Below are 27,567 nucleotides of genomic sequence, written 5' to 3' on the forward strand. Positions count from 1 at the left end.
GAGGGGTGTGGGAGAAAAGCATCATGCAACTTTCCCATTTTCTGTTATTCATTGAAACTTTGTTGCTTTACCTTGTTTTTTTTTTTCCTCTTCCTCTACAATGCGATGAAGTTCAACAAACAGCCCACTTCTGTTTGACATTTCGCAGAAAATTACTGCAACAGTATATAATCAAAGATTCATTGGATACTATACTGATACGTTCACTGTTCAGCCTTTAACTGAGATTGCAGGAAACGAGCGGTCTCTGAATCTTGAAAATGCTGCAAATCCTGATGAGAATTGAAACAACATTCAAGCAAGGTGTAAGAACAGTGGTGATTGCCACAATTTAATTGCATTTCTACATGAAATAATAGCTCCAAGTGTTCCCCCAAGAAATGGAATCACATTAGGCAAAAAACCAAAAGGAATACTGGATTTAATTGGGGGAACATTGGAAGGTGAATGGATATTCCAAGTACATTAGTGTTGACAAAAGCAACAAAAATATTTTAAAGATGGAGGTGCTCATCTCTCACCATATTGGGAGCTTAATCCTTGCGGTATCTTGCCCAGAACCCCTTCCTTCTTGAAGAATCATTTTCCGAAAGGGATTTACTCCTATTCGACCCAAGCGAGAAGTGACGCCTCAAGAAAGGCTTCTTCCCAAAAGAACCCATGCTGGAGCTAGGCCCCAACTTGAGAACTTTCCCTTGCCGTCCAGTACCTTTCCCGTTCCGGTCATCAGGTGCAAAAGTGTCTTCCTCCAGATCACTATCCACTACCCGGTTTCTGGATATCCAATTGCTCTTTGCCTTCAAATCTGCTTCAATTCTGGATGCTTTCCAGGACATCTTAGGAACCTGCTTCTCTCCACCCACGCACAATGGGCATGCTGGGTCATATCTATCCTTTTCAGGTGTAATATGCTCCAAGCACTCGGCATGAAACACATGTCCACAGACAAGAACAGCAACCACAGATAGCTCACTAGTAGCAATTATTTTCTGGCTGCTCCATGAAGATCTCTCTGTCAAAAGCTTCAAGCATGCTCCACATGTTTGCATATCAACAGATGGAGGCACTGACAGCCGACTACTGGATCTGGTTAACTTTCCGCGGCTAGAATCCAAGCTCTCACTGTCAAAAGACCACCTTTCTCTTTGAGAAGATGCCACAAGCTCAGAAAAGGCACGCATGGACCAACCATCCGAAGGCCCTCCCTGGGAGCCCATTGTTGTGTCATTGCTGCACATAGAAAACGCAAATGATTGTCTTCCTTCAGACACTGAGCTGTTAGGTGATTTCAATCCAGGTATTCGGCTTACGGAGATCTGCCTCACAAGCTGGTGTCCTGGTGAACAGTTGGCCTGCGTTGATGGCCCTGAGTAGATAGGTGGAGTTTGGCTCGGAGATGATAAAGGGTCTGGTTTGGATATTGATGAAGAGGAAGTCAAAGCCTTTGACACTGAAGGATTGACAACTACAGATGATTCTCCTAAATCTTTCACCTACGAAGAAGAAGATGCATAGACGTCAAAATGAAGCCAAAAGCAGAGAGATCAGGTTCAGAAATCATGAAAAGCACCAGAAATGACGTCCATTCCCCCCCCCCTACTTTGGTAGAGAACTACAGTTGATCCTACAGGAATTACTCACCATAGTAGACACAGCGTTTCCCATGGCTGAATCTGTTTCAAGCAGCAAAAAACATTAGATCAATGCAGCATCCAAAATCACACATGGGGTTTAGGTTAAAGCTCTAAACATTACTAAAACTAAGTTCATTAAGGGTGTAACAGAATATCATATGCAGATGATTATTTAAAATTAAAATAATCAAATCAATCTTAAGTTAATTAGTAGAAAGCTTGCACTTTAAAATCACAGATTTAAAATTGGTAATGGAATAAAAGAATGAACAATTCTGTGCTCAAACAGTAATCATTGGAAAAAAATGGTCATTTATTTATATTTGGGTACAACTGTATAACTAGTAACCAAAGTGGTGAACTAAGAAGTTGTGACCTTTTTTTCTAATCGACCCTTGTCTTTTTTTTTCCCAAAAGGTTATTTAATGCAGTATTTAATGTCGGGGTAAAGAGGTAAAGAAGGGTTTTCAATTTGAAAGTTATTTAAAGCAATATTTATGTAAAATAAACCCTCGTTGAAAATATATATATATATATACATATATATAATCTTGGACAAAAAATATAAGGTTACAACTTCTTAATTCACCGCTTTGGTTACAATATGATTTTCCTTCTAAATTTACCTTAGAAGTTCCAAATACAATTATATATGACAAACATAGTGTACTTCATTATAATAACCCCACCCTAGCCCCCCCCCACCCCCAACACACACACACACATGATAAAGGAGACAAGAAAAGCAATAAATGTTAAGAGCTTATGAAGCTAACAAAACTTAATTGAACCAGAGGGGAATGAAAAGGATGGGCAGCATGGCTGACTGAAGTTGTGCCTATTCCCAGAACATAGCACAAGTAAAGCTAGAACTACAGCAAAACATCACATTTGGAAATGCTTAGCAAACAGCACCCAAAGCTTCTCATACTTCACTCCCTTTATTCCTTGATTGCTTGGCATTTAGTACCTCCGCAGTTGAACTTCACTTCTTTACATGCTCTCTCAGTGGCTTAGGTCCTAACGTTTGTGGTGTATCTCAGGATAGTGGAAGGAATGTCTCAGGTCCTATTTGTGAGTCAAATTCGGTAAATTGGAGCTTTAGCACTTGGTGTGGGCATATCCACTACTCCGGATTAGCAGCACCCCGAGGTCAAAGTAAATCCCAGATACCAATTAAATCACGCCATCCAGTAGAATTCCATTAAGAAAAGGCTATTTTGTATCAAGGAAAAGCTGCCACTTTGGATTCCAAATAGCAATCTCTTCTTCCTCAATTATGCTAGTATCACAAGTCCTACGTTTTATGAATAAAATTTGCAATAGGCCAGGAAGATACAAGAAACTGAGAAAGTCGGTAATGCACCAAAGATGGGGATCCCTTAACAGGAACCATAAAGTATCCCTATACAGTTGGTGTCAGCACAGCATTTATAGCTAGCTCATCAAACTGAAAATTCTTCTGAATAAATGAGTTATTAGCCTATGCTTTTCTGCATAATAAGATCCTCCAAGTTCAGAAAAGCTCTATCTTCATGTTCTATGATTTGTTTCTTAGTTCCAATTTTTTTGCTTGAAAGATGCTAAAATTGGTACCATATCTTCAGAGAACCTTCATCTTAGCTGACATGTCCTCTCATACAACAATCGTCTTGTAACTTGTATCTATTTCTTCACCCTCAAAAAATAATCTCATAAGACATTCAGCTTAGTTGACACACCATGTCCTCTCACATTTTGGTACTGTTGGTCTATCATTATGGTTTTTATTCTTCTTCAAAGAAATTTAAGGTAAAAATGAATATCATGTCAACAAAAGAATCATAGACACATGCGTGCAACCCCTCCCCACCCCCCCCCCCCCCAAAAAAAAAAAAACATATTCTCCCACAAGGTAACGGAGGCATTTCTTGCAATTTCAAATGCTTCAATGAGTAAACATGAGGCTATGAGATGGGTTTTCCTCTCGCATGGTTTGGATGGATATAAAAGCATGAAGATGGATAATCTGATGCGATAGGATGGACTTATGATTCAGAAACAATTTTTTTAAGGGATCTTCCTTCTATATGTCTCCCTTCCCTGACTTTGTCCTCTGAGTTTACACAGATAGAATGGATTTAAAATCAAGAAATTTAACACAAGCAAAGTAGTAGCTGCTATTAATTGCCACTAATGAAAATGGTAACAAGAGTTGCAACTAGGGGTGGTACATGTAAGACTACTATGAGGTCATGATTTAGCACCCCTGCCTACATGCCACCCTCAGTTGCATGCCAATACCAATAGGTCTTGGTTGTTCACAGAAAGCACACACACTCACAGATCATTATACATACATCAAGTTTGAGTTGGGTCCATCAGTGTGAGGCTTCAGCAGAAGTCTAACTAGAAGTGGGGTCTAGATCAGCAATGTTAGGGTCAAACCTGTATCAAACTGAACCCCTAGAAGATTGAGTACCTCAGCAGATATCAATCCAAACTAAGCAAAAGATCAAAGAACTTAAATCAACTAAGCTTCATCCAACTACTTGGAGTTGGCTACACAAATACTGTTTTACCACTCCACTTTATTTAAGGTCATAATACTCACAAACACAGTTAACTCAGAAGCACTTGTGTCTTTACTCACCACTTCAACATAGGTCATAGTTGTCAAGGTATAGAGTTGGCAACAAAGCACCTTTGGAGATGAAGGTGTGAGGCCATCATGTTTTGTTAAATATGACGCTTGCCCAGGCATTTTCTTGTCCAGTTTTTGGGATTTTTTTTGGGGGGGGGGGGTAATGGATAGACGTAATTTCTTTCCCTTTTTGTTAATGAACAAAAATTAAACTGTAATTCCACTGTCTTCTCTCCTCCCCACCCCACACACACACCCCCATATGTTCATGCTGCAATGTTTCTGTAAGTGCAGTCTCCCATGTCAAATACTGCAATTGAATGATAATTCAAAATTTGAAGGGAATCTACATAACTCACTCTAGAAGCTGTCATATGTGTTTATCCCACCATCACAGCTCACCTTCGTCCATTTAAGTGGCCTAGGTGGGTGACTAGGCATCAGAAGCACTTGGCCAACGCCTTGCTTGCCTTGGTGCCACGACACCTATGCTAAATCATCTTTGGCATACCCCTTGTCATTTTTTATGTTCCTCCCCCCCCCCCCTCCCTCCCCCTCCCCCCTCCCCCCTTTTTCTCTAGTTTGCACCATATCATCTTTTCACTGGTTCTCATTAACACTTAGCAGTAGCACAAGGCAAAACAATGTAAACTTTTCACCTAACGGTACTACTCCAGAATGAATGCACTTCTGGTCTATCCTTCCAGGTCAAGCCAACTATCCATCTCAACATCGTTGTTTCAGCTAAACTCAACTTATGTATATTTCCTGCCCAACATTTAGTTCCATACAATACAACATTGCTGGAATTCGTATCAATAGCAAGCTACTAAAAGATAATATCAACAAGCAAACAGAGGGGAAGATTGTGTTAATTTTCTTATTAGGATATCGATTTATGAAAGATGCATTTTCTTAGGATTAAATTACGTAGAGAAAATGCAATTAGATGTTAACACTTTGCCCCCTAAAAAAGTCATGATAAATAACAAAGACGAAAAGGTGAAAAAAGAAAAGAGCTGTTTTGAACATAAACTCAAGACAAACTGAAGAAAAGTTATAAATTTACCAACTCCTCATCCATCGCAAATGTACATGGAGTAACAAAAAAAAATAACAACTCAAGAGCTCATTTATGCAACCATGAAAATAAAACACCTTCAATAGGCAAGGTAGATGGCTTCAAGGTTGCAACACGCCATGCCATCTAATTAGCCATGGGCTTCCATGGGCTTGAATACCAAAAGATACTGTCAAAACCTAAGGAAACAACACTGAGCTTTAAATTCTGTCAGCTCAACAGTTTCCCTCAAATGAAATTACAAGCATCACCAGAAGATCCTAGAAAAATGGAAGTATGTGAAAGATTTTTGTGCTTTATAATCTGATACGTGTACTCAGTCCAACCTAACATAACAGATAATAACTGTGTGTCCATCTAAGAGAAGAGAATGACAATATTTTCGCAGCTAACAAGCTTTTCATGCACCAGAGTATGAAAAGTCATTATCTGTTACAGACCAAGGGGAGAAGAAATTTTTCAGGACAAGCTACTGTTAATGGTAAGAGTTAACAGATCCAAAAGGTTTACCAGAAGCTGGATTCCTCAGATTCACGGCAGTTCCTTCGTTAACAGGGAATTTCTCCCAAGTGGGTGTTTGAAAATCCTCCCGTGGACTCCCTCCATCTGAAACATCTCCCATTTCCATATCCCTCTGGTCCTTTCTCTCCACGCCAACATTTCCACTGCTTCCGTGAGAAAACTGATTTATTTGATTGTCCATTTCACCTATTACATGGCCTTGATTCTCCCAGTGAGAGCTCCATGATGGCGAATATCTAGCATTACTTTGTAAAACTTCACTGTCGGTTCTTTCAGGAAGTGTCTTGTCCCTTGCAGCAACACAACAGGCAGAACCCATGCTCACTCATATACACCAGCAGAAATCTATCAAGAGATTATAATTCGTCTAGATCTACTCATGCACATTCTCCTCTGAGAACTGTGCGAGTCCAATAGTTCCTGTGGAAGCTAAAAGCAAATAAAGTTCAAAGCAGTCAGTCATTCATCTAAATGACAATATTAATCACTAAGCCAATACAAAAAGTATATATGTGCACTATGAGAGAAGACGGAGATTAGGACAACCCTAAGCGACAATGTAGAGAACAATCGAAATTAAAACATTAACAAAAAAATACTCTATCATATGAATGGGAGAAAAAATTAGAATGTATTAATCCTTTCCTAAAAAACTGGAATCATAGGAAGGACAATTACAAAAAAAATGAATTCCAATTATCCCTCCAGAAGAGGACGACCAAGACTAAGAAGACTCTACTTGAATTCTCTATTGTGTAATATAACTGAAAAAGAACCTGAGGACCATAATTAGAATAAGAAGAGTAACTGTGCCTCAACATATGACCAAGTTGTAGAAAATTCTAAAGTAATAAAAATCACTGAAGACCCTACCAACAGCAGAGAAAATCAATTCTAGAAGGAAACTCCCGCCTTCCACCACCTAATAGGAAAACAATATCAGCTATCATGAGCAGAAACAAAACCATATCAGCTATCGATGAGCAGAAACAAAACCATATCAGCTATCGATGAGCAGAAACAAGACCATATCAGCCATCGATGTGCAGAGACAGAACCAGATTGTCTTGAAGGATGGAATTCTAATTTCTAAACCAGTTGGGTTTTTGAAATTGGAGGTACATGGTTAACCCTTTTGAGTATTAGAAACTAGGATCCAGAAAAGGAATAAAGAAACAAATTTCCCAGTCAAAAGTTTCACTACGATTCAATAAAGCTGGTTCACAAATTCAATTAAGGTTATATTCTGGCTCCAATTTCAACAAACCCAGAAACAGAAACGTTATATTTCCAATCCAACATAGTTTGTGCATATATATAAATAAATATCGAACCAGAAACAGGATAGAAGAGAAATCAAGAGGCATACCCAGAAGAAATTAACCGGAACTGCTCCTTTCCAAAGATGCATGAAGCAAAGTTGGAATTGCAATAGAAAGAAACCGAAATTCAAGGCGCGAGAAGCAGTATTTGACAGCAGAATCGCCCACTAGAGTGTATAGAGGAAACGAAGAAGGCTAGGGTTTCCAAAAGCTGATAGTGGGATTGGTTCAGTTCGGTTTAGAACATTCCAGTTGAGGAAGATCGGATTAGATAGCCAGGGAGGCGCACACAGCGCTTCCTTCGTAATAAGAACAAATTAAACCTGAAACTGACGTGACCAAACGAATGAACAATGAAACCAAGTACCTCCTTTTTAGGTTTTTGTTTTTGTTTTTTTTTCTATTCTTTTAAAGGTAAAGGGTTTCTCTGAGAAGTCGATTTAACACTCAACTCTCAAGTCTGAAAAGAAAGCTAGAGAGAGAAAGTGAGATCTTCTTCTTCCAGTCTTCATCTTGGTGGCGTGGTATGGTATGGTATGGTATGGTTAGAGAGAGAGAGAGGTGGGGACGTGGGTTAGTGGTGGAATTGTCTAAGCAGAATAATACACATCAGGAGTCAGGGAGACTTGAGGCTTGGGGAGTCTGTTTGTTTTCCCAGCCGGGTATTGCCGTTAGTTTTGACGGAGTTCATGGGGTTGAGGGTGCATACGTGGCAAGCTGAGGGGGATCATGCCACGTAGGATATCATTGTCTTTTTCTTTTTCAATTCTCATAAATGGTACGTACAATTGGCGAGAATATAGAAACTATATATATATAGAGAGAGAGAGATGCGATGGTGACGAGGGATTTGCTTCTGCAATACGCGGAGTGCGTAAGACGCATCCATCTCCTTTTTCGAATTTGAGATTGAGCCGATCAAAATTGAACTGAATCAAAATAAATTGGTTTGATATTGGATTCAAAAGATTGGAATTTTTTTTCGAAGGGTTGCCAAATGCTTGTTTGCACCAATAAGTCTAACTGGAGTTGACCAGTTAACACTTGATACTGGATCAATCAGTTAGTAAATAGTCCGGTGATGAACCTAGAATGATTATGGACCAATCATTCTTAATGTTTGGTTGTAGCCCTTGTTCGATTGAGATTGATCAACACTGTCTGATTATAGCTCGTAGCCTTGTACAAAGCCTATTAACATGTTAATTGTTCAATTAACACGAACCCGATTATTTACCAATAATCAGCTGATTGAATATAAACATGTCCATGTATGATTTATGAGACCCAATTAACTAATTAATCGATAATAATGTGGGACCTTAAATTAATAGAAATTGATTAGACCCAATTAAAACCGACGAGAATCCACCAACTGTCACCACTAGATTGAAGGCTTCAAACTTCAAATGTCTTACTTAAACGTTCAAACTCTACTATTATAACCAACTATATACTACAATTAAGAGAAATTTAATAATTTAGGCCAGGGTTAAAAGTTGTGTTGCTAGAACTAGAGTTGGGGAAATATGTTAACCTAAATTTTTATCTATTTAATATATTAATCGTGAAATATTGTTGGAATCAAAATTCGCAAAAAAAAAAAAAATTTGAAACTTTACATTTTGGCCTTTATTATAGTACATATTCATATCAAAGGACCTGGTTCCCTTTTACATTTTTATTTTTTCTCTTTTTCTATATTACATCTCTTACCTTCTCAGAGATTTTGGTACCACATCGGTTACCAAAAAAAAAAAGATTTTGATACCACATTGAATCCATATTAACCAAAAAAAAAAAAAAGATTTTGATACCACATTGAATCCATATTAATAGAATCTTTATTTTAATAGACTTGTCTTGAATAAGTAACAATTAAAAAAAGAAAAAGAAAAAAAAAAGTGAGAGTTTTTCACGATGACGGGTACTATTTCTCTCTTATATGTGATTTGTTTATTTTTTCATTTTTTTTTCTAACTATGTGAGCCCCATTTGAATGATACCATTATTTTTTTTTTTTTTTTAGGGGAGGGGGAGGGGGAGGGGTGTGGGGTAAACAATGATACCAATTATTTGTATATTTTTAATTTTCTATTTGCATATCTCTTACCTTCTTTGTCCATAAAGACTTTGGTACCACATTGGGTCTAAATTAGTATAATATATATTTTAATAGACTTGACATTAATAAGTAAGAATTAAATTGAAAAAAAAAAATTCCCATGACATTTGGGTACCTTTTTTCTCTCTTAAATATAATTTTTTTAGTAAATTTTCTCTTGTTCACTATTTGAGCCCCATTTGAATGATACATATCATTATTCTTTTTTTATTTTTTTCTTTTTTTGGCTGTAAAGAATGATACTATTATTCGAACACCAATAATGTGGCATGCAAATTCCTACCCTCTAGCATAGTGGGGACCCTCTCCAATAAAAAAATAAAATAAAACAAGTAGAAATCTTGAAGATAGTGTGGATTCTTTGTTGATGAATCCTCCTTTTCTCATATAATCAATCGTGTTGGCAGTGGGAATTTATAAGTTGATATTTCTTTTTTTATATTAAAGAGTCTTACTTCATATGGCACTTCAACCCTTTCTCGACAATTACTCTTCCTTGCCACTAGTTAGTATTAAACTTTAATTTAATTGAATACTTTTAAATATATTGGCATGCCTCCCCATGTATATTTATGCATATTTACAAGACTTCGATCATTACCATGCACTCTTCAAAAGTACTCAATTATCAAACCTTTATTTTTCTTTAAAAAAAAAAAAAACTATTTGAGTTAAATTTTACATGTGATGAAACTATCTACGGTCTATTTGTGCACAAATGTTGGGTCTCATCCGATTTGCCACATAATTCATTAAGACAAGATGTTATCACAGATTTACATTTTATTTTCCTCTTCTAATACTCGACTAGAGATAAAAGTGGAATTGACCGTGTTCCATATTTCATAATCCTTTTTTTGCCACCTAATTATTGATGAAAGAATTTTTTGGTGAATTAATTGTAAGCTTCTCAAATAGATCTTAACTGCATTGGTTCAGTAATTAAGTAGATTGAATCCAATCAAATTATATGGGCCGAAAATTTAAACTATGTTTGTAATGTAAGAAATTGATGAAAAGAAAAGTAACTTTTTTTTTTTTCCTTTTCTTACATTCCAGACGTAACCCTAGTGTTGGGGTGGGGAACTTAGACCCTTCTTGGGAAAAAAAGTAATATTCAATATGGAATCTTAATTGTCGTCGATGGAAAAGTTTTAGGCTACATAGTATGCATTCTTGGAGGAATGTTGGGTCGATAATGAATTCCATACCAAATGCAGTCTTAGCTTAGTTTTCCACCCATGATCTTTACTTAATATATATTTGTCATCCTATTTTCTCAATCTCAATATTTTGTGGTCTCAGGCAACCCGCCACCTAAAGATCGCAACTCTAAACCATGGTCAAAGAGAAAGAACTATATAGCTATACTTTGAAAGCACTTTAGTATGGGTCTAGTATAATTCATGATAAATGCTAGCCCCCACTGCTTCTTTCTTATTAGGCATGTTGGATATGGTATCTCATCAAAGGAAATTGGGATAGCAACTATCCTAGTATAAGAAGATGATTTAGCTAAAAAGAAATGACGTTGAGTAAAACCTCGAGAGTCAGTAGAAAGCCCAACTTAAGAGTGAAGCAAGCTGAGAACGGGCTAAGACAATATTACGATTCAAATTCCAAATTAGAGACTACTGGAAGTCACGCAGAGCAACTCTCAACAAGGACGTTGAGACTTTTCTATTAAAAGAAATCTCCCTTTCGTTATCTTCTACCCCCTCGTAAGAAGGGTTGGGTGGATTACCTTTTGGAGCTAAGTCAATGATCTTAGTTGTCTTGCGAGAGAGTGGTTCAGATTCACGTAAGAGAATGTACGAGAATGGTTCTGGTCCGTGGATGTAGAATTATTTTTCTCTCTCTCTCTCTTCATTTAATAGATTCTATATCCACGGATCAGGAGTATACGAGAACATTCTCGTACGTGAATCTGATCCGTTCACGTCTTGCGTATGGTTGAGGCTTTGTTGTCCGGGTCCTCATAAATGATCTTAGGATTGGCTGACTCTATTTACATAGATTATTAATGCATACATTCCGTTATCACTGAAATATTCTCCCATGGCACACCCTGAATATGGGGTGGTATGATTTTTTGGAATATATTATCAACATGGAATGCATACCAAACACAACATTAGTGTTGAATCCCCTCTCACCTTGTATAACATTGGATGAGAGAATGAAGAGCATCCCTTAACCTACTAGCTACATTTCTCTTATTTTTAGATTCGCATAAATCTAATGGGGGAACTTTTCATTCCGAGCCAAGAATATGGCCCAGCTCAATTTGAATAGGGGCATGGGCCACCGGCCAACGCATCTAATATTTCAGTTCGTATGGACTGTGATCTTTGACCTCACTTCGCTTGTTGGTTGAGGTAAGGAGTAGTATCAGAGTGGCTCGGTCATCGATAGGCCTCTCCTTATTCATTCTATAGGGGGGGCTGTAGACCAACAATCCAGCAAACTATGGCCCTACTACCTAATGTGCAACGGCCCTACTACAACACAAAGGGCACCTTTTGGCACTATGGAGTTGCTTGATTGTCTAAGGCCATTGCTGCTTCTCCAAAAAAGATGCAATAGCCTGTAGTAGACTTGCTGTTTCTAGGAACGGTACTTTAGGATGTATGGCCCACATATGGGCTGGTAAATTCTTGTCATTTTATCTGCTAGAGATGTGGGCTTGAACATTCCCGCGAGCTCATGTTAAAGCTTTATGGCCTTGTCAAGTTTCATGGGTGGTGGCAATTTCATTCCCAATCTTTATTTTGGGACCTAGTTTTTCTTCACCCATGGCCGGCGAAGAGATAATCTCTTAATCCATAGATTTGACCTTCTAAGAAAGAGTATTTCGGACCTTCAACAAGAAACAACAGGAATTAAATAAGACATTCACTATTATAGGAGTCCAGTCAGAGTATCAAATCACCTTGGATGAAGAGATAATCGGTATCTAATAAAATAGCAGTCTTGGCCAATACCAATTCTATCACATAAATCATTTCTCTCGTTTTTTTTTTTTCTTTTTTAATACCAATTCTATCACATAAATCATTTCTCTCGTTTTTTTTTTTTCTTTTTTTTTAGGAAATGTGACAAGCTTAGTCCATTTTTTGTCTTTTTTAATTTTTTATGTAGGTGGTTTAGTTGCATAAAACTCATTCAAGTGGATCCAACATTCTTATATTTTGTAAGAATTTGACTCAGTAATTTTTAGAGAGCAAGAAATTAAATTCTAAATTTTTGATGATCATCTATAGCACAGAAAAATCTATCCTTTATATGTTTGGTATGCATTCTCAGAATATATTCTAGGTCATGGTTTTAAGTATCGGTGCGTATCGTGCCGTATCGGTAGGCATCGGCACGATACATACCGACACGCTACGGGGAATTTTGGGCCTCTTTTTGTGTATCGGCATATCGTACGTATTGTATCGTGTCGTACCGTATCGGTACCAATACGTACGATACAGCTACTTAAGTGTAAATTTTTTGTTGTTTGAAACAAACACTTCACACTCTCACTAACAGTTTTCTAGATTTTTTATATGTTATGTAAAAACAAGTGTTCTACAACTTCCATGGAAATTTTTTATTTTTCTCAAAAAAATATATATTTTTAATTTTTTTATTCCGAAATTATTATTATTATTTTTTTTTCAGAAAATTTAGTTCATTCAACTCTTAAAAATAATGTCATAACTTATAATTACTAAATACATGATTTCAAATGAAACCCACATTTTTTTCCCCAAAAAAGTGAGGGTTTCAATTTTTTTTTTATTTCTTAGATCTACTCAAATATATTGGTCCACACTTTGTTGATTTTTTATATGTTCTTTAAAAACATTTAATCTACAACTTCTATAAAAAAAATTTAATTTTTCTACAATGAATGGGAGACCCACTACCATAAATATTTCGACTGGGGTAAATATTGTGCCTATATTCGACAAGTGCAGAATATCATCGTAGTTGCTCCTATTGAAGAAGATGGTCCTAGCCAAGGATTTGAACCACCACGACACTCTTCACGGCACTGGCAATGGCAATGAGGAAAGAAAAAACTGTAAGAAACTCAAACCTCATCATTTTGAACATTTTCAACTCAATATATTTGTCTATCAATACGATACCCTCTACTTAAGTATTTATGCATTCTACATGTTATATATAGCTTTTTTTAACTATTTTTTTTATGCAAAAGTGTATAAAAATGTGTTCCCTATCCATTTATATGCGTATCTTAGCGTATCTCCGATACGATACGATACCCTTCGATACGTATCTTAATTTTGACCGACCGATACGGCGACCGATACCGATACTTTAATCCTTGGGTCCATGGAATTGGAATTACTTTTGAAACCCGATTCTTCTTTATACTCTTGCTTCGTAATGCGTTCTAAACCTAGAATCTATTCCAAGAATGCATACCGAACACAACCTAAATAATGTCGACGAAGTTGAACATTTTGAAATATCAACAACAATCACTGAAGGCAACAACTCAACATCAATAATTCATGAACTAGAAACACAAAAGGAAATGCAAGATAAAATAAGACCACAGGCCAAGATTTAAAGCTTACACAACATGTACTGGCATATGTCGTTTGGTACCATTAGACATTAAGATGTACATTATACTCTGCTAATGTATCCCTCAGAAGATACTAGAGGAGACATAGCTAGATTCCATCTATTAATTAAACATATTCTAGACCTGTTTATATATATGACATAAAACCTGTATCATATCCTTAATAGATTTCAGAACTTAGTATATATATGTATAGGCTAAGCATAAATATATTAGTATAGGCTATATGAATATTATGCAGAAGGCAGCCTCAACGATTTCATCTTCAGTTGGGTATGAGCTTGAAAGGAGGCTTCACAAAGGTTGGGGAAGGATTGTAACTTCCATAGTCTTTTGTGTTGACTCCAAGAAGCTTCTTATGAACTTCAGTTAAAGCTTCATGATCACTGAGCGAGAGCTTCCTTGTTGAATCCTAGTATCAGGGAATAAAGCCATATTTATATTAGCAAAGTTAAAAGGCAAGTAAAGAACACATGCACTATAATGGTTTAGGGTTTTCCTTTTAGTTCCTCTCTAAATGACCAAGTTAGAGATCAAACCTGTGGTTATCTATGTTAGGGTTCCTGCAATAACTTATGAGATGAGGCTTTAAATCATAGATTTAAGTTGGTTAGATATGGTACCATTGAGCCATAAACACTAAGGGCCCGATTGATTTTGTTTCTCTTGTTTCTGTGTCTAGAAACAGTACACAGAAACGTCGTTTCTGTGTTAAGAAACGATTTTTGGAATTGCAAAAAGGTATGATTTTTCTGTTTCCCGAAATGTTTTCAACAATGTAGTCGAGTTCAAGACATGAGTGAAGGCACGACCTTGTAGAAATGCGACTCACGAGTGAAGGCATGACGTTGGAGATGTAGGTATGCTTCATGGAGATGAGCTTCAGAAAGATGAAGGCAATCCGAAACTGTGAGTTTCGTATACAACTAAGTTGGAATTGCAGCATTTGGATAGCGAGAAGTTTCAATAATGGGTTGGGATTTGGGACCTTTGGGTAGGTCGAGTGAAGTATCTGGTTTTTCACAATTTTTATCACTCCCACTTGTTTCTAGAAACAGAAAAACAAGTCTAACTTGTGTTTCCATTCTTGTTTCCAGACACAGAAATAAGCACACCTTTCTATTTCTGTTTCAAAAAACAAGTGAAATGAAGCAGAAAAATCAAACGGTTTTTGAGATGTTTTCCCGTTTCTGAGCATAAAAAAACGGAAAAACCGTTTGGGGCCCTAAGCTACGAGGAGAAACCTCTAGTTCTTGTTCTTCATCAATTCATGGTCTTTGACATACAATTCAATAGAAAATTTAGTAAAATCAGCTTCTCCTAATGAAGATACCTTATTAGTAGTTCGGACCGCAGGATTATCCATGGATGTCCATTGCCGACCTGCAAAAGTGATTTTACAAAATTAATTATCATGTGTACTTGCTTATCATACTAGAAAATTTTAAAATGTGGGAGTATATGAAGCTTTCTGAAATTTTTCTTGAACATGGAAGATATTCTAGTATTCTACCTTGCTAACTTGTATTTGTTTCTAAAATCTCAGTTACTACTACTTGGAGTTGTACCTATCAACTACAAATCAACAATTCTTCTTTTTCTTATAGATTAGTAGTGAAATCATGAACATAGCATTGGTTTAGTGGGTGTTGGAGTGGGAAGGGAAGGAAAGAAAAGTTGATCATCTTCTACTCTTAGTTTGCAACTCCAGCAACCACAGAGACACAGTTCATGCAATACCTGGTTGCAATAGATTCACATAAACCCACCTGCAAATGAAGTTGAAAGAAGTGATGCTGAGATGAGAAGGAAGATGAGACTAATCTTCTTGAGATCAATGAGACCCATAGTAAGCAACTCTGAACTGTCTAGCTCGTCTCATTCAAGAGAGTATGGAGCAAAAGAAAAGATGCCCTCTTTCTATATTTCAAAGTATACAGGATTCACTTAGAGAGAATCAGAAACTGATTCTAATATAAACTACTCAATCTTACATGCTTTATAGATTAAAATTCAAAATGGAAAAGGTGAGGGAGACCACTTTTCTTTTTGCTGGGGCACTAAAGTCTTAAGAGTTAGTGGGTTGGAATAATTAATTAAAAGATCTACACTTTAACTGAAATATAATTAGGTAAGACTAATGACTTCATCAAAAAATTTACCCAAAGCTCCATTTACTTGCCACATAGGCTGATGCATACAATTAAGCATTCTAAATGGTCATTATCTTCATAAAAATCAGTTTCTAAATGAGAGTGATTGGAGAGGCATGGATTAATCTATCCCAATCCTAACCTAGACGGAGGTGGTCCGGTCTTTTCTCGCTCCGAATAAAATGGTGCAAATTTATGGGGCCACAATTAGACCAACCAAATGCACAAGAAATCCTAGACCTAGATTTGACCATCATACCCCCTTTTGATTGACTACTATACAAGAAACATGCATGCACATTATGCACAACCAAATTCACAACAACAACATTCAATCAAGCCAAAACCAAACAAGGGTTAGTTAGTGTGGGTACAAGATTGAACAAATTCTAAGTCAGCCCGAACTTGAGGACCATACAAGAACCATTATTCGGGCCAGAAAGAACCGGGTCAACAAAGCATTGGAAGGGTTACCCAAACGAGTTAAAGAGTTACTCCCATCTAGAGATGAACCTATACTAAGGTAGGTAAGTCAGTTAACATTGGTGACTATATTTGAATCTCTTTAGCTACTTTATCTTATCAACTGTGACCTGAAAAGTTCCAAAAAATGACTTGGCAGTACCCTAGTGACTGATAAAAGAAGTGGAGTAGACTTAGAGAGGAAGCTAATTAGAGATCAATTAGGGTTCTTTAGTTTAGTCTAAAGCTTTGTTTGTAGATAAAATTTGGTAGGCATAAAATAGGTTTGAAGATGGGTAGTGCTTTCAATTATCCTTAAAGACAAGGACAACCCACCAAATACCACTGAAAGGACACTAATGGAGAATAAAGAGAGCCACTACCAAGGTCATATAAACTATTCATATAATCTGTGGTGTCTTTGTGATAAAGTGGTACAGAACATCCTCCCTTAATGCAAGTCTTCTTCCTATCTGATCAACCCTCAATAAGCTGAACTGGAGGCAGTTTCATATATATCTATTGGGTATATTTTGAAAACTTTTGCTAAGGAACCTTCATAAACAATGCCTCTTAGTGTTACCGTTTGTATACATTGGATGAAACCTGTACTAGGTAAATAGGTTGGCATGAGCTTTACCAGTTTTTATGTTTCTCACTTAGGCTGCATTGCATGGATTATGATATTCATTCAAGTGAAATAACCTAAATTGCATGCAATGAGTGAGCTTTCATCACTTAAGCTCAATATAGATAGGTAGTAAGTCTAGACTCTAGATCAGATTACATTACATCTAAAAGTAGCTTAATGTTTAGTGATGGTTTAGGAAATTGGGATTTGTGTTTGCAACTTTTCATTTGATGAACTATGACGTAATTGCTTTGATCATTTGGCATTTTTCTTACACTTGATCCCATAATCTGGATAAGCTTATTTTCTGAAGCACTATTATGTATGGAGCATGAAAGTCTTTCTTTTGTGTGTGTGTGCTCTAGAGAGAGAGAGAGAGAGAGAGGCCTAAGGTGTTCATACACTCATACCTCATATAGGGATGGAGCCCTGAAATCAAGGGCCATGTTTTCTTCAGAGTCTAGTTAGATTAGAAGATCAATTCACCAAAATAGAGTTGATCATACCATAGTGGGTTTTGGTTCAGTTTAATTAAGTGAGTGGCCACTCATGGTATTGGAATCCACTTTGATATATAGTTGATCCACTATAAATCACAGGCCATTAATAGGGTAATGCAACCCCTTGTCATGTCATCACTGAATGAAATGACTAGTTTATCTTGAAAATGTAGAGAACTCAAAAACTGGCCTTTGCCGGGGCTGGAAGAGACTTCATTACTATAATGGTCACTCAAGGAGCCCGTATCTGAGATAATGGAAGTTTGCCCGAGTGAATGGATTTTGTAATATAAATATGAGAGAGAGTTATCTTGACAACTTATGATAATTGTAGCTTTAGGAATGCTTCATAAACAAATATGAACTTGTCTTATTGCAATTAGAAAATTTGTAATTCATGAAGAGAATGACGGGGCTGAATTATGCGAAAGTGATCACTCTCTTTAAGACTGTAGACGTCTTTTATAATGTAATCTGGGTTTTTGGGTTGGATGTTTAAGACAAGTATATAAACAAGCCCCCTAAAGCATTTTGACTTTCTTTAGTTAAATCTAGTCCATTTGTCTGGATTTTATTGTAGCTGGTTTGAAGAACCACCAACTCATGGTGTTTGAATTTCAAGAAGGGGAAAAATTAATTTTATGGGATTTTGTAAGATTTGGTCTTCATTACATGCTTTAATTTTCAAGAATTACATTTCATAATTATAGTATCAAGCGGCCTTGCATATAGTTTCCATCTTTCCATTCTCTTTTAAGCATTTCTCGTACTCTGTTTGTTTTGGGGGTGCATTTTCTCATACTGAGCCAAACCCTAACTAGTGAGATGCTTGTGGTTCCTCTATTGCATGTGTTAAGAATTACATTTAATTTTGCTTTTTATCCTATATGCAGGATATTTGGGTCATTAATTTCTTATATTTTGAGTTTATATGTGACTTAGATGTAGGGGTGACATTATAATTTATCATAAATAAATTAAAAATAATTTTAACGCATTTTTTTATGTGAAATGACAATGTTTCCTTTGTTGAAATATAAACCCTATAAATAAAGTCATAAGCCACAGTTAGAGGTTGATTACTCCAACCATGAGCTCTCCCTTCCCTCTCTCTTCTTATTTTCCTTCTTTTCCAAACCTGCACTTGTGTTGGTTCTAGGTTTTTAATATTGTAATAAATGGATTCACTAACTTTTGCCACATACATTGCAAATTCAGAATGATGAAAAGCTAAGAAAAATTATTGTGGCCTTGGTGGGGGGTTGGTGCTGAAAGGAAAAACTTATAGTTAACTAAAGTAGTACTTTTAGGAAGCAGGAGATTGTTGAATCATCAAGAGGAGGGGGAAAGGGGGGTTGGAGGAGAGAAAACTGAGGCAATTTTTTTTTTTTAAAGTACAGATTGGGAAGTTGCGTTGCATGCATTCCTTTATGTTTTAACATACAATAAATTCTCCTTTTTTTTTCTTTTTTCTTAACAAGTTGGTTTCAAATTCATCATTGTACCATGCACGTTGCATTGCGTTATGCTCTCAATTTGAGGGATGCCAAAAAAAAGGGAGGGGGGGGGTTCTGTTCATCAATAATGGAGCAGGAAAAGAGAGTATCAAGAGGGGAGCGAGACAAAGTAAAACAAGATTGGAAATAAAAAACGGAATTACTTTATGATAATAAATTATTATTATCACAAAGATTTGCTATTTTCCAAATGTCACAAGGCAGCTGTTCAGCCATGTGGACAAATGATATATCTATTCCGAGACCAACGAAAAATACATCTACATCTTCTGATACAAACAGAACTCTTATCCAGCAGTACTTGGTCCTATTCTTCTGCAAGAAAAAAATCCAACCTAAACCAAATTTAAATTTTGGATAAATGATCAGAAACTATTGCAAAGACAACTTCATAGCACCATAACTTTCCTCACTGCAACGTCCAACAACCATCCAAGCCAAGTTGGACTAGGTCCAGTATCCCGATCCATCAATGAATGCAAGATCCAATATGGAAAAACAGCTATCCCCTTGAATAATCTGCTTTCTGGAGTACACCTATTCTGATCCAAAGTTCTTGATTATCCTCATTAAGGATTGGACTTGACCACTATTGAATCCCTAATCCAGATTCAGCAAAAGGCACTCCAAATTGGGGATCAGCCCATCTTTTGAGAATATGATTCAAACAATTCACCCAACCCTCCCTCCTCTCGGCACTGTACATTTCAGGGAATCTCAACTTTGTACCCCGAACCACCAAGTTCTGCCAATACCTATCTTGGTATTTCAGTCGTACAATCAAAGGCTACCAGCACAAAATCACAAATCCAAAACTATGCCCCTCCTCTTCCTTCCGATGCACCAGCAACAAGATGCATATAACCCAAATTTTACCCACCATATCCTCCTCAGATCATGTTTCTGCTAGCTGTGCACCTGTGAAAGGAGAAACTCCATGCAGTCATCTATAGATCCACCAGTGTGAATGACCTGTGCAAATTTCTTTCCCCACATGTAACTCTGGAGTCTGAAAGGGAAATTTAGTTATACGACACAAGTAGTTGGAAGAATGTCCAACCAGGATGTGCTCTCCCGGACTTTAATAACTGATGGCTATGTCGACAATGATTGCCTAGACAGATAACCATGGCTGTCTGAAAGAATGCTGAGAACTCGCACATTTAGGAGCAATGGGCTTTTGGCAGAAAATTCATCAGAGTGATGAAAAAATGAAGTCCACTTAAAAAGGTTTAGAAAGGCCAAAATCAGTCAAAATCAGTTAAACTTTGATAGAGATGTATACAAAATAAATTGTGAAAATAGCTCTTGACAGGCATGTGACAAAATTATGATAGAACAGTTAGCATCAACAGCCATCATTTTTAGCCTTGCATGAAATAGCCATACAAGAAGTGGTAAAATGCATCTAACTAGTTTAGCAAAATGGGAAAAGTGGGATGGGATTTGTAGCAATGATTTTAAGTGACCAGAAGCAGAAAGAATCAACAAATAACTAAGCAACTGAAAATACACAGCACCATCCAAATAAATCAAAAGCCTAGCTTGACATTGAAGCCAAGGAGAAAGTTCTCCAATTACCTATTGCATTAACACAGCAAAAAGCTTCCTGTTGTTTTGAGGCAAACTGACATGAGCACACAGGCTAAGACAAACGTAGCAATGGACTTGAGATCTTTGCAAACTACAGCTTCTTCATGAAATGACTCTAGGTTTGAGATATTCACTAGGAATGAGATCTGGATCCCCCATTTCAAACATGGATCTGAGGGGACTTCTGGTAATATGAAAGAATGTTTTTTGAAGAAGGGTAGCAAAGAATTCCTGTTACCTTTCTATGAAGGACAAACAGAAATCCTGCAGAAGAGAGCATGAAAATGGGAAAAATTCCTGAGCAGATTTCATGGATTTAGTTACTTCTTTTATTTGGTGGGCAAACATGTAAACCTCATCTGCTTGGTTCTTGGCTGCCCACTCTTCTATCATCCTGCATAAGACCCCATGGTTCATTAGTAAAACAAGAAAAAATGAAATAAAGCTTAGAGATAGGCAATACTGAAAGAAATCCAATACAATACAAAAGTTAAATAAAAAAAGGTATACAATTAACCTGCATACCAATAAAAATAAACAATAATCAACTGGATAGAAAGTAACATGTGGTTTTTCAAACTCAAACCATAATCAAAAGATAAAAGTTGCCCAAAGACTCGTGACTGTACCAGTGAGAAGTGATATGATACAAGTTGAAGTTAAAAGAAGGTCAAGATCGTACAAAATTGGGACCAATTAGCATGAAAAAGGCACTAACACGTGATTTAACCGAAGATTGATCCTCACCTATGAAGTAAACCTTGTTGACCTAAAGAAAATCATGATGACCCTAGAATGAATGGAAATTCAAAAGAAAAAGCAAAATACGTACAAACCAAGTAGACCAACTAACCTTGATTGATCTTTTGTAGAGTCGATACAGCTAGAAAATAGCACCTTTATGACAGGCTGCAGATCTACCTTTGAAGTGGGTCCAATGTGGCCCATTGTTTCCACACAATATCCAGTATAACACCAGGCATCTGGATTTAGGAGGACAATCCGAAGGACAGGGGCTTTGGTTTTCAGGTCCCTCACCACTGTTCTGAATGATAATTCATTTGTTGCATTTTCCACAAGCTGAGAAGCAAACATTCTTTCGAAGGTATTATTCCTGTCCCCGAAAATTAAAATCAAGCATACTATATATCAGAATAATCCATAGAACCTCTCTACCATATTAATGTTTGAATTCCATGTTTCTGGACTTGAAGTGACTGGTTTGAACATCTCTTGTTATTATTATATGTTTTGCCAAAGTTATTATATCTAAAAAGGGAGGAAAAAAAAAAACTGATCCTTTCAGTTACGCTTTCAGAAAGAGTAAGTAATGCTAAGAATATGTTTTTTTTTTCTCACCTGAATAAATTACCTGAAACACCAGCAGGCAAACCAGTGGAAATGTAACACTTGAACAACCGAATGCCACCATCTAGGGGTGCATCATCACCATTAATATAAGGATATGCTCCAAGTAGACATGAACACTTTATGCATCGAAATTCAATCCACTTGACATCTTTAGAAAGATTAGAGGACCTCATCATGAAACCATTTCCAAGAAATCCATTAAGAAGCAGTTTCTGATTTTCCATAAGATCACTACTTTTGATGGACTGTTGGTCTTCAGCATTTGAACTTGTCACAGAGATACTGTGTAAGCAACATTCCTGATCATGATTTAGATAACTTATTTTATCTGCGCAATAATCAATCTGATCCTTCGCAGAAAATTCACTTGCTGATGTCACATTGTCTGAGAAATCTGAAATCGAAGAAGAGGTAACAAATGAAGAATCAGCATCATCGCCCTTTTTGGCAACATCCACTTTTACATCAGACACTCTCTCAGTTTGACTTTCAAAAAACAATTCTTGACTACATCTAATACCATCACCAGTCCCAGTTTCAGGGAAATCCTTTCCACCATCAAGACCAAGTTCAGATTCTTGTTTTCTGCTTCCAGCTGAATGGTCAGGGAATACATATCCCATGAGGTCACTCTTGCAAACCATAACAGATGCCACATCTACTAGGCATGTACCCACTGTGCAACTGTACAAACTGACATACTCAGAGACCAGCTTCTCACTTACACCTCCAAATGAACAGCAGCAGGCTCCAAACCAGTTGTCAGCAACTTCTCTCCAATCGACCGATGGCATTTCCACAAAGGATCTATACAGGAAATGCTTCAAAGTCAGTTCTGATGTACACATATAAACTCACAGCTTAATTGGTACAAGTAAGAATCATATAAACAGTACATCTTAATTTTATAAGAAGCTTTCAGATTATGCACCCACCCATTAACCACAAGCAAAGAAAGAAACACTGCTTAACAAATATCATTAAAGGCATAGGGATTTGCTAAAGCTTCATTTAGTTCTCCAGAACATGAAAGAAAAAAGAAAATCCCGAAGGCAAGGATAGGAGAAGAAAATAAAAGCTGGTCTCCTTGTCAACTTTGATTGAACTGAGAAAACAGAGGAAAAAATCCAAACAATAACCCACTGTGGACCCAATGGTGCCTTTTAAAGTTCCTCCAAGGTTTTCTTACAAAATTTAATCCACATTCCGAGGAAGGGTACTGTCATTTGAGGAACTTTCACCATCCTGAGAAAATTGCAAAAACCAAGCCTACCCTCATCTAGACAACCATATTTGGAGAAGTTTTAAAACGAGCACTGTCTATGTGCTCAACAGCTGAAATCAAGAAAACTAGATTATAATAGGGAGTGAGTCATATATATAAAAGAAGCCAAATAACTGATTCTTACGTTAGAGGCCTTCTTGTTAACTGAGTTGAACAACTCTTGCAGTAAAAGTGCACCCCTTTGCTAGATGACAAACTCTTTAGGTCTGAAACATGCAATGATAAAATAAGAATTGTAAGCAATCAAGAGATACAGAAATTTTTTTTTTTTTTTTTGGGGGGGGTGAACCGTTACAATAACTTCTTTTAGTAAAAATAACCATTTTACTGAAGAAAAGAGGAAGTATAGCCGCTAGTCTCTTGTTGGTAGGGAAATATTAGCTTAACAGATCATAATCAAAACCCACACAAACAAGGTAGTAGTCTGCGGATTAGAAACACTAACAATTATAACCTTCCTGCTCTCAGCCTTACAGCAGAGATTTAGAAGAAAAAGGGAGGTGCTATCAACCATTTAAAGGAGCTCGATTGCAATCATAGGGGAATTTGCCTCCACACCCGGGGGGGGGGGGAATTAAGCATGAGTCTGGAAATCCAGAACTCGATAACAGTCTGTGTAAGTATAACAGTAGTGAGGTTTAATTTTTCTATCACCAAAATAATTAAGGGTAGGTAAAAATTTTAAATTATGGAATTGTTAGTTGATACATCCTCCTCCTCCTCGGAGTTTGAAACAGAACAAATCAGATAAAGTAAAAGTAAAATATATGGACGGACTAGTAGCATCGTCTTACCAGAATCCATAGATAGTGGCTGCAGCCTATCTGAACACACATTTTCTTGAGCAGAAGCGTCTGGTGACAAGTTTAGTACTGAATCAAGGGTTGCGACTACGGGGTGATCAACCGGAAGGAGCAAAACGAGCTTCACTTCGACATGATCCTCTGTTGCTTTGAAATCGATGGGGGAGCAGGGATCAACCAAAACCTTAGGAAGCGGAACCCTAAGTGAAAAATCGACAGAACCACTCTGATCTTGGACTTGTTCAGTCCAATTCACAAGGAGAAGAGACTCCTCGAGAATCATCAGGACTTTCAGATTCTTGCAATAATAAATAGGTTGGATCTTCGGATTGAAGAGGAACAACCGCAGAGTTGGGACGTAACCCACTGCTTCCCAGGTGAATCGCCATTTTCTAGGGTTTTCGCTTTCGCTGGCGCGGGAAAACGAAGACATGAATTTTCTTTCTAACCCACCCCCCCCCCCCCCCCACCAAATGGGTTATTGTGAACGTACTGGAACCCTGTAGGTGTAGGGTTTGTCCTTAGATCTTGACGATGGGTGAAGGAAGACCGTATCGGATAGTAGCCGACTAACTTTTGACCCGCACCGGCCGGATATGACCAAACCAATTGAAGCATGAGATTGATCTGATCGATTTAGTTGGGATCCATGTAGTCGACCCATTTAATTGGGATAAGGTTATATTTGTTGTTGTTGTTGTATCAATTATTAAACATGTCCATTTCAAGAATCAATTGAATAATAGTCGGGTGTTCCTGGTGGAAGGTTGTGGCCCGATGGTCACCTAAATGGAACCGACTCCTCTTCTTAGCGAGGATTGATCGCCAATGTTTTACCTATAAGCCATAACTATTTAGACAATCAACACGTATCTAAACGGTAAGTGGTATAGTGGTGCAACCGTGCAATCCTAGATAATGACCAGTTTTTGGGCCCAGCCCAATATATTTTTTGGCAGAATCATTGATATGGACAAAGTGTACATCCTAGTCCAAGTATAGCCTTCGAATATGAATCTCCAAACCCCAGGCCCAGTCCATCCAAGTTCATCCTAACGCAAGCCTACCCGAAGACCCCAACCTGAAACATGATATGGGAAAAAGTCTCTCTGTGCTACCGGAATGGGCCACATCAGATGCTCATGTCTCCATTCCTTATTGAAGGACAACCTAAGTGCCCCTTCATTGGTGTGCTCCCCAATATTCTTACTTCAAGAATCCTCTCCCGAAAGTGCACCAATGAGGAGCCCCAAAATAGTTTCACAAATATATAGGAGGGAGAGAGGTCATTTCATATAGGGAGAAGGAGGGTGCTAATGTATCCCTTGCCGGTGTGGCTTAAAGATATATTTTTTTATAAATTTAAAAGGAAAAAAGAACTTCATTTGGGAGTGTGGTGCCTGCACCCAAACTTAGGATGGAGCAAAATGACTGCCCCATACCCAATGAAAGGCCCAAATCACTGCCAAGTTTATGTTTCTTGGTGCACTCCCATTGTCCTTTATGCTAATATAATGCTGCACTCTCGGACAAAAAACTTTTCCCAATTTTATATTAATTGTGTTAGTTGGAAATGTTGGCAAAACATCACAACATCCCATGGCCTCCATGTTTGCCATAATGAAGATAGAATTACAAAACATAGGAGAAGGTTCTCTAGGCAAACGACATAAGAGCTAAGTCATTTCATGTGAGGAGGGAGAGAGAAAACCCACCCTTGTCGGCTTAAATATTTTTCTCGTTTACCTGTAGGGTTTGGGCCTGGCCAGGTTGTAAGTTGTGACCCAAGCTTCAACCCTTACCCAACACTGCTTAACTTTGTGTTGGGATTACTCAGACCAGGTCCAGCCCAGGCCCATAATATTTTTAGCAAGCCTAGGTTTCATCAGGCCCAAGTTGCAACTCCCATGGTGGTCAGACGGTCAGACCTCCTATTGAACAACAAATTACTCAAATAAAATTAACTACTGCAACATAGGATTAAAGGTCAAACACAACATCAATTATAATTCTTTTTTTTTTTTTTTCCCAGATACCTATATCTATATTTATATTGTTGGATAGTTTCCCTCTTCCCCTGTTCCTCTTAATTAATTTTAAAATTATCTGCAGTACTTAAAAAAGAACGCTACCAAATAGTAAATATGGTATCTGTGGAGTATGATGTATGATATAAATTATATGTATAAAGACGAAAAGCCATATATAAAATAGTAGTAATATCAGTCAAATATTGTATACCAATAAAAATATATCTATGATTCAATTATTATAAGTTGTCAATTCCTCATATCTCAATGACTTACCCACAAATACATTGAACATAGCAAATATTTTTTCAAGTTAATTAAGCTATCAGCATGCCTTTGTTGAAACCTAATTCCAGAAAACTTGTCTTCACATGATGATGATTGACGTCCAACAATCATTTACTAGTTTTTCTATTAAGTATTGAAAAAGGTTTTCCACGATGCTAGGGTTCTATTTTTCTCTCGCGTAGATTTTTATTGCTTTCTCTCTCCTACTTTGATCATATGACAATGATGTCAACTTGGGATCTAAACCAAGAATAGTCCCACCAAAATCCAGACCCAACAGATTTCATTGCTAAATGGGAGGGACAGTTTTGAAAACTGATTTTGGGACTTGTTCTGGGATGGGTTCACAATGGACCCAGAATTGAAAGACCAATAAGTAATTGGCTGGAACTGGAACTGGAACTGGAACTGATACTATTAGTATCAATTTAATATTACATTTACTTATCCAGGGTTGGTGTATACTTAATGGAAAAACTAAGTGGATAGAGACTGAGTGCCTAAAACCATACTTAATATTCAAGTTCATGACTCATGAGTTAGGATTAGTTTCATATTGTTAATTGTATGAAATTTGGACTTACTTACAATGTCAGAGACTTGAATACCTAGAACCATTATTGAAAATGGGATCAGATCCTAGTTTTGGCTGTGGTTGTTTAATTAACGGGACGGTTCTAGGATTAGACCCCTTAGACCAGAGTAAAAAAAAAAAATCATCCTAATCACCCAAAATCATTCCATTTGACACCCTTATGCTTGTAATTCCTTCTTACATTGGCGTCATGGGAACCTCTTCCAATAAGTATAAACATTTTTGTTTTGGGGTAGAAGTATAAATATAATTTTGAGGTTATCTAAAAAGTCTAGAAGAGTTATATATATACATATATATATATATATATATATAATAGAATGAAATATTAAGCGTCTGTTTGTTTGATATGGAGATTCTACACGTCTTCTTCCAATACTAAATTTATTTTGTAGAAAAGAAACAAACATAGTCTAAATTATC

General features: G+C 37.0%; 3 protein-coding genes across 5 annotated transcripts; all 3 read right to left on the reverse strand.

Moving 5' to 3' along the window:
• Positions 1 to 21: 21 nt before the first annotated feature.
• Positions 22 to 7,790, reverse strand: LOC122091924. Of its 2 annotated transcripts, none has more exons than XM_042662171.1 (5): positions 7,230 to 7,790; positions 5,849 to 6,289; positions 1,642 to 1,673; positions 522 to 1,493; positions 22 to 272 (listed from the first exon to the last, which is right to left on the reverse strand). In XM_042662171.1, the coding sequence occupies exons 2-4, from the start codon at positions 6,177 to 6,179 to the stop codon at positions 534 to 536; spliced, it is 1,323 nt and encodes a 440-aa protein (XP_042518105.1). In that variant the 5' UTR covers positions 6,180 to 6,289; positions 7,230 to 7,790; the 3' UTR covers positions 22 to 272; positions 522 to 533. The 2 variants fall into 2 exon arrangements, with proteins under 2 accessions (XP_042518105.1, XP_042518106.1); XM_042662172.1 differs by lacking the exon at positions 7,230 to 7,790 and adding an exon at positions 6,734 to 6,751.
• A 6,020-nt stretch (positions 7,791 to 13,810) lies between these two features.
• On the reverse strand, positions 13,811 to 15,887 carry LOC122092456 (protein CASPARIAN STRIP INTEGRITY FACTOR 1-like). Its single transcript, XM_042662777.1, has 3 exons — positions 15,686 to 15,887; positions 15,250 to 15,299; positions 13,811 to 14,328 (listed from the first exon to the last, which is right to left on the reverse strand). Exons 1-3 carry the CDS (start codon positions 15,762 to 15,764, stop codon positions 14,182 to 14,184), a joined length of 276 nt encoding a protein of 91 aa, XP_042518711.1. The 5' UTR covers positions 15,765 to 15,887; the 3' UTR covers positions 13,811 to 14,181.
• Positions 15,888 to 19,299: 3,412 nt separating this feature from the next.
• Positions 19,300 to 24,693, reverse strand: LOC122091945. Of its 2 annotated transcripts, none has more exons than XR_006144069.1 (6): positions 24,223 to 24,693; positions 23,553 to 23,634; positions 22,132 to 22,950; positions 21,626 to 21,886; positions 20,761 to 21,166; positions 19,300 to 20,097 (listed from the first exon to the last, which is right to left on the reverse strand). XR_006144069.1 is itself a non-coding variant. In XM_042662206.1 (6 exons), the coding sequence occupies exons 1-6, from the start codon at positions 24,662 to 24,664 to the stop codon at positions 20,070 to 20,072; spliced, it is 1,788 nt and encodes a 595-aa protein (XP_042518140.1). In that variant the 5' UTR covers positions 24,665 to 24,693; the 3' UTR covers positions 19,300 to 20,069. The 2 variants fall into 2 exon arrangements, 1 of the variants encoding a protein (XP_042518140.1); XM_042662206.1 differs by having other exon boundaries at positions 21,011 to 21,166.
• Positions 24,694 to 27,567: the final 2,874 nt, after the last annotated feature.

This window comes from Macadamia integrifolia, chromosome 10 (genome assembly GCF_013358625.1).
Source record: "Macadamia integrifolia cultivar HAES 741 chromosome 10, SCU_Mint_v3, whole genome shotgun sequence".
Lineage (NCBI taxonomy): Eukaryota > Viridiplantae > Streptophyta > Magnoliopsida > Proteales > Proteaceae > Macadamia > Macadamia integrifolia.

Coding starts and splice junctions, on each gene's coding strand:
- LOC122091945 (XM_042662206.1), bottom strand. CDS start 24,664: ATGTCTTCGTTTTCCCGCGCCAGCGAAAGCGAAAACCCTAGAAAATGG. Junction 23,635..24,222: donor GCCACTATCTATGGATTCTG/GTAAGACGATGC, acceptor TGCATGTTTCAG/ACCTAAAGAGTTTGTCATCT. Junction 21,167..21,625: donor TCTACAAAAGATCAATCAAG/GTTAGTTGGTCT, acceptor GGTCTTATGCAG/GATGATAGAAGAGTGGGCAG.
- LOC122091924 (XM_042662171.1), bottom strand. CDS start 6,179: ATGGGTTCTGCCTGTTGTGTTGCTGCAAGGGACAAGACACTTCCTGAA. Junction 1,674..5,848: donor TCTGAGGAATCCAGCTTCTG/GTAAACCTTTTG, acceptor TGCTTGAAACAG/ATTCAGCCATGGGAAACGCT. Junction 1,494..1,641: donor GAAACGCTGTGTCTACTATG/GTGAGTAATTCC, acceptor TCTTCTTCGTAG/GTGAAAGATTTAGGAGAATC.
- LOC122092456 (XM_042662777.1), bottom strand. CDS start 15,764: ATGGGTCTCATTGATCTCAAGAAGATTAGTCTCATCTTCCTTCTCATC. Junction 15,300..15,685: donor TCTTTCAACTTCATTTGCAG/GTGGGTTTATGT, acceptor TCACTTTTGCAG/GTCGGCAATGGACATCCATG. Junction 14,329..15,249: donor CGGTCCGAACTACTAATAAG/GTATCTTCATTA, acceptor CCCTGATACTAG/GATTCAACAAGGAAGCTCTC.